Source organism: Frankliniella occidentalis, unplaced genomic scaffold (assembly GCF_000697945.3).
Source record: "Frankliniella occidentalis isolate FOCC.00 unplaced genomic scaffold, Focc_3.1 Scaffold33, whole genome shotgun sequence".
Classification (NCBI taxonomy): domain Eukaryota; kingdom Metazoa; phylum Arthropoda; class Insecta; order Thysanoptera; family Thripidae; genus Frankliniella; species Frankliniella occidentalis.
Window position 1 is genome coordinate 13,620 of NW_026267163.1, and position 11,423 is coordinate 25,042.

The 11,423-nt window shown below is 55.0% G+C and overlaps 2 protein-coding genes across 2 annotated transcripts in view; both read left to right on the forward strand.

The window, feature by feature from the left end:
• LOC113204202 (lutropin-choriogonadotropic hormone receptor-like) overlaps nucleotides 1-4,425 on the forward strand; it is a gene marked incomplete at its 5' end in the record, with an annotated part of 17,567 nt that extends 13,142 nt beyond the window's left edge. The window contains one exon of the mRNA XM_052265939.1: nucleotides 4,421-4,425. Coding sequence (XP_052121899.1) covers nucleotides 4,421-4,425 — 5 coding nt within the window. The remainder of the gene's footprint in view (nucleotides 1-4,420) is intronic.
• The window catches only part of LOC127749126 (uncharacterized), a 73,523-nt gene that overhangs the window by 2,073 nt on the left and 60,027 nt on the right, over nucleotides 1-11,423 (forward strand). The window contains exon 2 of the mRNA XM_052265968.1: nucleotides 4,421-4,477. Within this exon, the coding sequence (XP_052121928.1) occupies nucleotides 4,435-4,477 (43 nt within the window). The 5' untranslated portion in view covers nucleotides 4,421-4,434. The remainder of the gene's footprint in view (nucleotides 1-4,420; nucleotides 4,478-11,423) is intronic.

The window sequence follows — 11,423 nt, forward strand, 5'->3', positions numbered from 1 at the left end:
GGGGGGGAGGGAAGGAGGTCCCATCCGTCCGTCCCCGAAACAGATTTACAGCGCAACGGAGATGGGCTCGGGAGTCGGCCGCTCCGGGACGCTTTTCGAACCAGGAGGCACTCGAGCAATTTTACAGCATGGTTTTATGTGCGCTCCACGGCCGCGGCCTCGCGCAGGGTCCCCCGTCCCGCTCCTCATCTCCCTCCCCTGACAGAGACGTGGTGTCTAATGGCGGACACGCGATTGTGACACGACCTCGGCAGCGGCCGAATGGTCCGCTTCCGAACGGAGTCGGCGAGCTGGAAAGGGCAGTCCCACCAGCAGCGGTCTTCGCGGGGGGAAAAGTTCTATTATCGGAAGGGAAAAATGAAAGGGAATAACTGCCCCACGGATAATGAATGATGGCATAGAGATTTGGATAAAATAGCGCCAAGAAGTCATCCAAGTGGGCGGAGGAGGAGGATAATGTTAGCGAGGGAAAGTAAGAAAAAGTGAAACCAGGTAGAAGTAGAGGGACTCTTTTTTTGCTTTTGGTAGAGTGGGGGGCGGTGCAGTCGCAGGACACCGGGCGGGCAGTGGATTCCAGGGGAGAGAATCATCTTTATATTGGAACAAGGCCAATGTAATCAGCAGATGAGACGTGCACGGAACCTCAATATACATTGTGCTCGCCTCTCCCCCCCCCACCCCTCTCCCTTACCCCTCTACACCCCGACCCTCTCGCCCGGAGATAACGCGGGGAGCACCGAGCCGCACGGAGCAGATGTCTGGGTAACGGTATTGAAGGGGTGGGGGGGGGGGGGGGGGGGGGCAGAGAGGGCTCTGCTGGATGTACTCGCGGCATACAGCAGCGCCTCTCGCCGAGATCAAGCGGAGTTACCAGATTTCCTCAAACACTCTGGAAATCCGACCCAGTGGAACCACCCCACTCCCCCGCGCGTCCCGGCACTGTTGCACGATAGAACCATGTCCCGCACGGTTATATATTTTGCAACACTGCTATATTGCAAATCTTAAAGTGCCGTATTGTCAGATGAGGGTCAGTGTGTTTAGTTTTACTGCTCACGTCTCCTGGTGATAGCCACGTACGACTGTGAGAAACTCACATTGCTGCGTCACCTCACTGCTCCGTGCTGGACCACCAACATTTTTGTCTCTCCTCCTTTATCCCGGACCGACATTTTCTTCCGCTCTCTCTCTCTCTCCGCCACTCGCGGCGGCGCGCGGGGCGCCTGGCGCCCCCTCTACTCCCTGCGTGGCGCCGCGACGCCCTGCGGCCACACGGCGCCTTCCATCAGGGCTGATTTATGAGCATACGCCTGCGGGAGCTTTCTGTCACGACGAGCAGGGGGAGCAGGACAGGAGCGGGTCCCTTTGGCGGCGGGGCGGGGTGGTATGGTGGGCGCAGCAACCGCAGAGATCTGGTGCATGGAGCTAATCCAGCCGGGAGAGAGGTGCATGGCGTGCACGGCTGCAAGTCCAACGAGGCGGATGCACAACGCCGCCTCGGCTTCTCTGTCCCTTTCCTCCTCCCCTCCGCCTCCATTCCTTGTTGTCTCTCTTTGTCTTCCTCTCTCTCTCTCTCTCCCTATCTCACCTTCTCTCCCCCACGCGCACACGTATGTCCTTGCCAGGAGGTGCACCGTGTATCCCCCCCCCCCACTCACCCCCCAGCGACGTGTCTTCGTCGTCGTCACAAATAAATCTCAATTCCCTCGCCGCCAGCCTAGGCCTATACGGCGGCGCACAGTGCGGTGCGGCGGGGCAGAAAGCCCCCATCACCCCCCCTCCCCTCCCCGCACGCTCGTACATACACTTGAAGTGGGCGTGCGGTAGTAGTAGTACACCATCTCGTAGACGTGTGTGTGTGTGTGCGCGCGCGCGCGTCAGGGTTTCTTTTCACTCGTGACCCACATCAGGGTCGCGCTCCTCCGGTCAGATGTTGTTGTTGTTGCATACAGACGTGGTGACGTGTGTGTATGTATGTAATTCCGTTAGCGCCGCCATCGGCTTGCACGCGCGCTCGTATGGAACCTCGCGTTTCGCGCCATGAAACTTGAATGAGAAATGTGCGGGCAGCGCGGCCGTCGCGTGTGTCCGGGACCGTCCGGGATTGAATTTGGCGCGCGGGGATGAGTTCTGAAACGACGCGCCGCGGAGCAGGGCGAGGCGGCGCGGGGCGGTTTGAAAAGTTGGCGATGCGTTTGATGTGACGAGGGTCTGTCGCGCCGCGCTCCCTGCACCGCACCGCTCCGGTCGGAGGGTATATGCACTGTACAAACGAACAGGAGTTTTCTTCATTTTCCAGGGGAGTTTGGAAGAGTCCCAGGCCAGGGGTTGCCCTGGAAATGTGCAATATTTCCAGAGGGTGTCCTGCTGGGTTTTCCAGTATAGAATAATTGCTTGTTGCCAGGGCATCCACAGGGGTTCCAAAACTCTCCCCGGAATCCCCGGGCGCCTCGTTTTAACCGTGTGGGGGGAGGCGCGGATCCCCGCCGCGGCGCCGCACTGCCGTTTAAAACTAATGGCTCGCTGGTGGGAAGAAGGTGCATGGGACGTCGCGCTGCGCTTATCTCCCGAGAATAGGGGGGTAAGTTGTGGTGGTTTGAGGAATTAGGGGAGGGGAGGGAGTATAGTAGTATATATGGGGGCAACGAAGGAAAAGGAGAGCGAGGAGAAGAGTGAGGAGCAACCCCCTTTTCCTCCATAGAACAAATTCCCCCTACATCTCCCGTCTGTACAGCGTGGCGCGCCGCCGCCGCCGGCTCGTGTCGTGCGATAATCGAAATACTTTATTGCCCAGCCCGGGCTGCGCTCGTGAGGCGGCTGCTGCTGCTGCTGCTGCTGCTGCTGCTGCTGCTGCTGTTGCTGCTGCTGCTGCTGCTGCTGCTGTTGCTGCTGCTGTTGTTGCTGCTGGTCAACATGCAGCTTCACGCAAACCCCGAGTGCTCCCTCCTCTCTCGCCCCCCGGCATGCGCGCGCCTTTCCTCTTAAACGCGCTAAAATATGTAACCTCGACAGCACCCCTCCCCCCTCCTCCCCCCTCCCCTCTTGCCCCGTTTCTCTGGGAGGTTTGTGTCCGCCACGCCTTGCAGCAGGGCCCAAACTTTAGCGGGGCTTGCAGGCAGTCCCTCAGGCTCAGCCTCGTTGGCGAATAGTTGTTGGTGGCGGGCGCGGGGTATGGGCCGGGCGCTGCTGTTGTTGAGGTAGGCGAGGTGAGAGGCGTGTGGGGGTAGTGGCCCCCGCACATCCAACCCGCGTCTCGTTCCCTTCGCTCTCCGCGCGTACGAAGACGGAGTTGCGAGATTTGAAGTTTGCGGAGGTTTCTCCGACTCGAGGGTGTGGTGTGCGCCTGTGACTGCTGCTAGGATTACAAATATGAGCGTTTTCCGCGTTTCTGATCGACCCGCGGCAGACCGCGTGCAGGCGAGAGTCCTTTAGGGAATCAGAAACAGAGACGACGCTGTGTGTGGGAAGCGATAACGAAGATGCGGGGTGCAGTGCAGCCGCCTTTTGTCTTTTGCTGCTGTGTCGTGAGGTGGGTATGTGTGCCGAGTGTTCCACCTGGTACTCTTGTTCACTGTGCAGAGGACGCCCGCTGGTCTCGTCCCATAAACGTCGCCCGCCTCACGTAAAGCAGCAGTCGGTGCGGTGTGTAGCCCCTGGTGTAGCCGCGGGGAGGGGGGCGGGGGGTACGTCTGGCTCCCGCGGGAAAATCTTGATAAGCGCGCCTCGCCTGCCCCGGGCGCCCGCCCACCCCAGGAGGACCACGGCCTTATCAAGACACCGGCGCGCGCGGCCTGGCCTACCTACACGTGCGGCGGAAGTGGTTGCCAAGGCAGCCAACTTGCTAGAAATATTTCCTTTTCCCTGTCAAGGAAATGGTTCATTGGAATTTTAGTGGCGGAAGGTTGGCGGCGGCGGCGGCGGCAAGGAGCAGGCGGGGCGGAGAAGCACAGCGCCATTGCGTTTTAAAAGTCGTTTCTTTTTCTCACCCTCTTCGGTCTTCCTTTTTTTTTTTTTAAGTTGCCATTTATCGTTATATCCTACCGCATAACAGAGGACAGAATGGCGGGGCGGAATTCCGTGGGAGAGAGAAAGGGAGACTGTCGCGGGAGGCCGAGAGGGAGACGAGAGGGAGACGAGAGGGAGACGAGAGGGAGACGAGAGGGAGACGAGAGGGAGACTGTCGAGGGAGGCCGAGAGGGAGACGAGAGGGTGGAGCAAAGTTTAAAAGGAAACGCGTTTCGATTCGGAGCGCAGAGTCCATTCATCCAAATAATGTCGCCGTTCTCGCGGGGTAATGTGACTTTAATCTTCACTTCGACCTCTACGCAAGACGGATTGGCTAAACGTGTGCTCTGCTCAAATCCTTGCGATGCCAAACCTCACTAACATTTTATGTCTTTCCTCTTTTTTTTTGTTGCAGTGTAGCGAACGGAGATGGAGGGGCCGCTGCGAGGGCCGCCGGGCCTGGATCCGCAAGGTGAGTGCACTAGTCAAAGTGAACTGCTCAATTCTGTTCGTAACAAAACAGGACTTTGCGATTTGGGATTTTTTTTTTTTTCGTGTATGTTAGCAGGCCACATGCCTGTCCGAAACCCGATATTGGCCCGGACCAAAAGTTCGTAATGACTTATAGTCGCCAGGACCGCGGTCCCTGCCGAATGGATTTGTCGGCGTGCTTGTGGTCTCACGATTGTTAGGGTTTGGCACTTTTGTGGTCTGAACTTTGTAAGTGTGAAACACATTTATTTAAATTACAAAGATCTCGTATGCGTTACAAAAACCCTTCAACTCTCGGGAAACAATCTTCTGTTTCGACCCCCCGTCCCGTCCCGCCCCGGAATGGCGTGTAAATGCGGCGCTAAGCAGCCTCATCGCGCCGCGTCGTGGACGGGTGGCGCGGGCGGCGAGGCAACAGCAGCAACCTGCCGCCGGCCCTCCTCAAGCAGTCCCCGAGGGAGCACTCTTATTCTTCCTCCTGCCCCTCCCCACACACATTGACCATGGCCCTCAACGGCGCGCCCCGCCTCCTCAGCGCCGCCATAAAGGCCGAGTCGTGCCCCTCGCGCGCGCCCTCTCCCTTCTACGGCATTTTATTATACCCCCCATGCCTGCTCTTCTTGTTCTCTCCGTTCCTCTCTCTCTCCGAATCCCCTTTCATCCCCTTGTGTCCTGCCCCCGCTCTGGCCATGCGAGCGCGCCGCCATAGTCATGTCATGTGTTTCGATTGAATGGCGATGAGGATTCATTGACAGCGGCCCGTGTCCCTCCCCGCCGCGCTGTGTGCCACGCCGCCGCCGCCGCCGCTGGGACAGACTGGAGGGTCAATTTATTCGAGGTGGTTTTGGGGCCCTCCTCCCTCCTGCCTGTGTGGGGCTGTGGGGCCCCCCACACCGCAGCGCACACAGAGGAGGGAGGTTGTTGCCGCCTGTTTACCGTCTCGTGTGTGTGTCTGCGCCCGGAACTGCAAAGTGAAAAGGGACAGAGAATTTGCAGCACAAAACAAATGACTGGACACTTACCTTATTTGCGCCATGCATTATCACAGAACTTTTTGTTTTATTTGGTTTTATTTTTGTTCTCGGTGGGTGGCTGGCGGCGCTTGTGTTTAGGATCAGTCTGATCTCATACTTCCACTCTGAAAGTTGAAACCTTTCCAAGCAAACCTTAGTAATCACAATGCAAGTAGGGGAAACGTTGTCTGAAACATTTGTCTGTTTATTAAAGCAATTTAATTTAAGAAAAAAAGATCTGGATTTATCCTTGCGCAGTTAATGTTTACAAACCAGCCAATGCTCCGCAACTATGCTAGGACATTGCTTCGCCAGGTTATAACGTTGCAACTGTGTCTCCCTCACATCGATTTGGTACTCTCTTTGAGTAACTAGAGGCTCTCTCGAGTGTTTGTGCGCCCGTACGTGTTTGTGCATGTATTGTATGGGTGTGCGTGTATGTGTGTGTCTTGCTGCTTTGTCGAATTCGATTCAATTCAATTGGCGCGCCTTTGCTGTGCGCCGCTCCCCCCGAGCGCGCCATCAATCAGAAACACCAAATCAATCGACGCGCCGCACGCCAAGAAGACTCGGCCCCACGAGCCCAGAGGCGCCATGTGTGAGTGAGTGAGTGTGTATGTGTGTTCGTGCGTGCGTGGGTGGTCCTGTGTGTGTGTGTTTTCCTCCCGAGGCGCTCTAATGGATCTTTTGGAACTTTTGTATAGTGAAACAAAACCAAGCTACTCCATTAGTAAGTACCCCCACACTCAAGGTCTGTGTATACACTGTACTGTGCAAGTTTCTTACAAAGAACTGCGCTTTGGAACGCCGAAAAGATTTGGCACCTCCAGAAACAAAAGTACTTTGTATTACGAAGGGCTTACGAGGATCACGTGTTAACAAAGCTTTTAATGTGAAGACCAACTCGTGAAATCCAACTCGCATATAATACTCCATACACGGGTTCCATACTACCTTTATAATACTTCATAATACTCCATAATATGTCACACAATACCAAAAAATACACTCATAATACCTTAAATTACCTCATAATACTATATAATACTTCATAATATCAAAAAATATGACATAAAATATCTTAATACCATAATACTCCGTACACTGCTGAGGCTCGTTAGTTTCACGTGCTAGTGGTCCTTCTGGTCCAAACCTTCCACCGTAATAAAGCTCTCCCGCAGTATATTCTTCCGCGGACCGCTCCTGATGAAACACTCAACATACAACGTGATGCTCCACCGCTCCACCTGCACTGCGACTGGGAGCACCTTTTCCCTCCCGTCCCCTAATGAACGACAGTGTGGGCCGCTAGTTGCAGCGCGGGGCCACTGAGCTCGTTAGTTCTTCTTATCAGCCATCTCGCTTTGTCTAGGTTCATTTCTGCTCTCTCTCTCTCTCTCCCGTTCTCCCTCGCTCTCGCGAGCAGTAGTTTTGGTTCTGCTATGCGCCCGGGTGGCGCCTCGCTCGGGGTCCGCGTTGGTGTCAGGGTTGAGCGACCCCCACCGAGTTTGAGTTGATGGCGCTTTATTCAGGAGTACGGGTCGCTCCCCTCCCTCCAGGTGGGGTTGGAGGGAGGTTTGGGGGACGGAGGGAGGGTGGGGTATAACTTGTTGTTTGGCCGCGTGGAGTACTCACACCTCTACCTTGCCGGACTCGTGCCGCGAAACCTAAATAAAACTTCGTAATGCGTTCAGTTTTTCGAGAGTTCAAAAGTAGACGAGGAGATTGTTCTGTGGAAAGGAGAAAGCGCGAGCTGCACATTTAGAAATGAACTGGTTTCCCAGTTTATGACCGCTCATTGTGTTTTAGACCAGACCGCTGCCGCCGCCCCTCCAACCGCTCGCCCGCAACCCTGTGGATGTTGGACCTCTTCCAAGGAGGAATCAAGGAGGCAGGAGCGGCCCCCTTTGCGGTGCGGGGCGCGTGCGGTCAGGGTAGAGACAACAGAGTATAGTAAGGGATGAGGGGGTTCCGAGGAGTCCTTCGTTAAGGGCATCAGCCGTGTCAGCGTGGCACCTGGTCACGGTCACTCTGAAACCACCGCCACACGGCCACCACCCACACCCACCGCCACCACAACCACCGCCACCAACTCTCTGCCACCTTTCCGCCGCCACCTCGACCGCGGCCAAGAAAGGCCGCGCGCGCGCGCGGCCAAGATTGCAGCCGCCCCTCGCTCGCACGTACGGTGCGGAGCGGCACACAGGGGACGGTGTTTACCTTCCTTTACGCCCCGGGAATTTGTGTGTGTGCGTGCGTGTGCCTTCATGTGTGTTGGTGTGCGTCGTGTGCGTGAGCGTGAGTATGTGCGTGTGCGCGGCCGGGCGCGCCCCGAGAGCAGCCCTAAGGGGGGCGCGAGGAAGGCAACAACAACAAGGAAAAATATGAGGGCGGTGAAAAGGCCTGGGGGACGTGAAGGACGAGAGGTGAGGGTGTGAGGGGAAGGGGAAGGATAGGGGGGAGGGGGTCCTTATTCGGCGAGCACGAGTTTTGCTGCGGGAAAAAAAAAGTGCGAGCTGCTTGATGAGAAAAGAAGAGAGGAAGGGGGTGGTTATGTGTTGGGTCAGCCTACGGGTGGGGAGGGGAGGGGGCAGGAATTAGGAGCGAGACGGTCAGCGTTTGTTGTGCTGCGGTATCCATAGCAGAAGCAGGCTGGTTGCGTGTGGAGATGGTGCTCACGGGCCCAAGGGCTTGGCGCCGCCGCGCCGCATCGTGCCGCCGGGGGGCAAGCAGAGGGAGGGGGGAAGGGCAGGAAAAATAAAAAAACAGCAAAAAAAAAAGTTTGTGATGGGAGGAGAGGGTGTAGCTGTAGTGAGACAAGGTCGCGAGGGAGGCTGCCAATGATACAGCCGTATCGCAACGACACGGCGGCCTACTGCACACTGCAAACAACCGTACTCGCGCTTAGGAGAAAAGTGAACTTATTCGACTCATTCGCGCCTCGGTTAACATAATATCACCTTAAAAAGTTTTCGTGATTTGACGGAAAAACAAGTTACGAAAATGCTCGTAAGAAATAATTTACGAAAATATTTCGGTACTTTCAATTTTCGATATCAGTAAAGTGGCAAATTATTTCTTAATTATCGGGAATACTCGGCGCATATCATTTTCAGCAAAATATTCACACATTTTATACTTTTTAGTCGGAGCTTAACTCTAATTTCTTCTGCGCAAATATTCTGCCTCTCCCTCCCCGTCCACCCAGCACGACTCCCACGGTACTCGGCTGGGCGAGATCATCCCCACGCCATACGCATGGGCCCATACACACGTACCGTAGGCCCCGGTGGATCTGCGCGCCCCGACATACGCCGGTCCACGGGCCGCGCCCCGCCCCGCCCCGCACCGCCCCGCCTTCGTCGGTCCTATAGTAGTGGCCGCCTACAGCAGGACGCTCTCTGGGCCATTTCCATGCAAATGGCGTGCTAGTGGCGCGGTGGGGCGTGGCGGGGCGTGGCGTAGAGGAGCGTCGTGGGCCCATCGGGCCGCTACAGCAGCGGAGCAGACATGGCAGCAAACAATTAGGAGTCGGCTCAGCGTCCTGGTGCGCCTGCTGACGAAACGAATCGAGCGCCGGACAAAACGAGAATCTAACGAAAGCAGCCGCGTGGAGAGCGCCTGTGAACTGGGGTATAGGCAGCCCGCCGTGCAGCCGTGCGCGCGTGCGGCCTAGTCTGACCCTCAGCAGCAAGCAGCACTGGTAAACCATTGCAATCATTATGGCAAACTTATGTCGTTATTAATTAATTGCAAAACTTTGATGTTTTTAAACGACCGCACCCAGCCGCAATGTTTGGGATTGAAATGTAAAGTTAGCTACGTTTCTAGACACATCGAGATATATACGTATACATGCAATTCTGTTCCGGAAACTGGACGCATTTGGTAACGCTTGTCATAATAAACTGGACAAATTCTTTAAAACTTTTCCCAAATATGTCACAGTTTTTGGAACAAAATTGCATGCCTTCTGAAAGTTCAAAAATACTTTTCCATTCATGGGACAAAATTGTTGTTTTGCGCATTTAGAGTGCACGTACTACACGCTCATGCACCGTGATTTGTAGAGAGCGCATCTTTACTTGTTGTGATGCGGAGTGTCTCATCCCCGGGCAATCTCCCGCGCTCGGAGGGAATCACGTGCGCACTGTGGGTGGGCGCATCGGGTGTTGGGGGAGGGGGAAGGGGCGGTGGGGTGGGAGGTTGGGGTAACATTTATTAACCCCCTCACCCTCTCCAGCCCCCTTCCTCCCCAGGGTGGTGTGGTGAGCCAGTAAGAAAGTGAGGATCCATGCCCCACGCTCCGTGGTGGGGCGTGGCGGGGCGTGGCGGGGGCAGCCGAGCAGCATGCAAAGCAAAGCCGGGGCGAGGGGAGGCCAGCAGCCTGCGCGCGAGAAACACAAACTGAAAAGATTGCACGAGCCAGCGGCTTCCCTTAAACACTGATGAGAGTAACGCTGGAGGGTAGCACACTGGAAGGGATTTGCGTGAAATATACCAGACAGGGTTTCGGAGGTTTGCCAGACAAGTATTTTAGTGCTCGTATTTTTCTTTTTTTCTCGAGTCCTGTATGTGTAAAGGTATTGGTGAGTTTGGCAAGAAAAGGATTTGTAGACAACGCTCAAATGAATTTACCATAAGTTAGCTAAATACAGCAAGTACCTTTTCTATTTTATTTTTATTTATTTTTTGTTCGAATGCGGTGCACTGTTGGCTGTACTCAAAGTATTCGGAAACATAATCTCAATTCGAGGCCCTGGCGGACGCTAGCATTTCGCTGCTCAGGTTCGCGTGGTGCAGAACCATCTGCCACGTGGGGGGAACACGGGTGTATGTGCTAGGAAGCGGGCTGGGGGTAGTGTTATGGCAAGGGGTAGCGAACGCTTGGAGTTGCGACACCAGGGGGTGTTTGCGTGACGTGCAAGGGGTAGTCGCAGCGTGGGGTTGCGAACTCTTTGTGAGGCGGGGAGTATCGCGGCAGATCGTGGAGTCGGGCGACAGCGCCCCCTGGCGGAGGGCGCGCGAGCCCTCTCCAGACGAGCGGGCGGCGAGACTGTCGGGGGCGAGGGCCGCGAGAGACCCCCTATCCCACACGCATATCTCGAGGCATTTCACTTGTAGCTTCTCTCTGCACCCCAACGCATCGGAATAGAGACAATTGTGCAGTCGACTTACCAATCATCGGGTATCGAGCGATATTCTCACAGCTGGATACTTAACCACCTAACATGGTTCAAATCTAAATTGGCTTACCCCCATTTTGTTATTAAAAGCAGGCTGGTAAAAACCACACCAACTGCCCCTCGACACATTTTATTTTATTCCTGTACTGCGCTTTTGTCCGGGCATGGTACCACCCACCCGTTCCGTTAGTGCTCACGCACGTTTCTTAAACCAGCGCTTCCTGTCACCCGGCCAAAACAGCGGCAGGTTAATACATCAATGTTGTTCGAGTGAGTAATGGAGGATCCTCTACCACTAACGCCCCCCCCTCTCCTCTCTAGACCTTCATTCGTTAGTTCTTATCAGCTGCACTACTACTCCTTACTCCCTTCCATCCTCCACCTTTTTCCCTCCGACCGAATTGTGTTAAATCATTCCACACACGTGGCAAAAGAGGATTGGAACTGTAGATTGTTTGTATATACTTTGAACAGCATAATTTTTATTGAATATTTTTCTTTTGGACATGCTGCTTTGACGCTTCTAGAATAACACGAAAAAAAATGCAAGCAACGGTTAGAGGGCCGTCTTTAGAAAGGAGAAAGGCCAAAAGAGAATGAAGCAACGTGAAATGTGGGGATGGAAAGAAACTAGGGAAAAGTCTCCCAACTGTCGTCTAAAGGACTTCAACATGCTAAATATTTCAATGCGAAAGAAACTAGGAGAAGCAGAGGGGGGGGGCAGGGG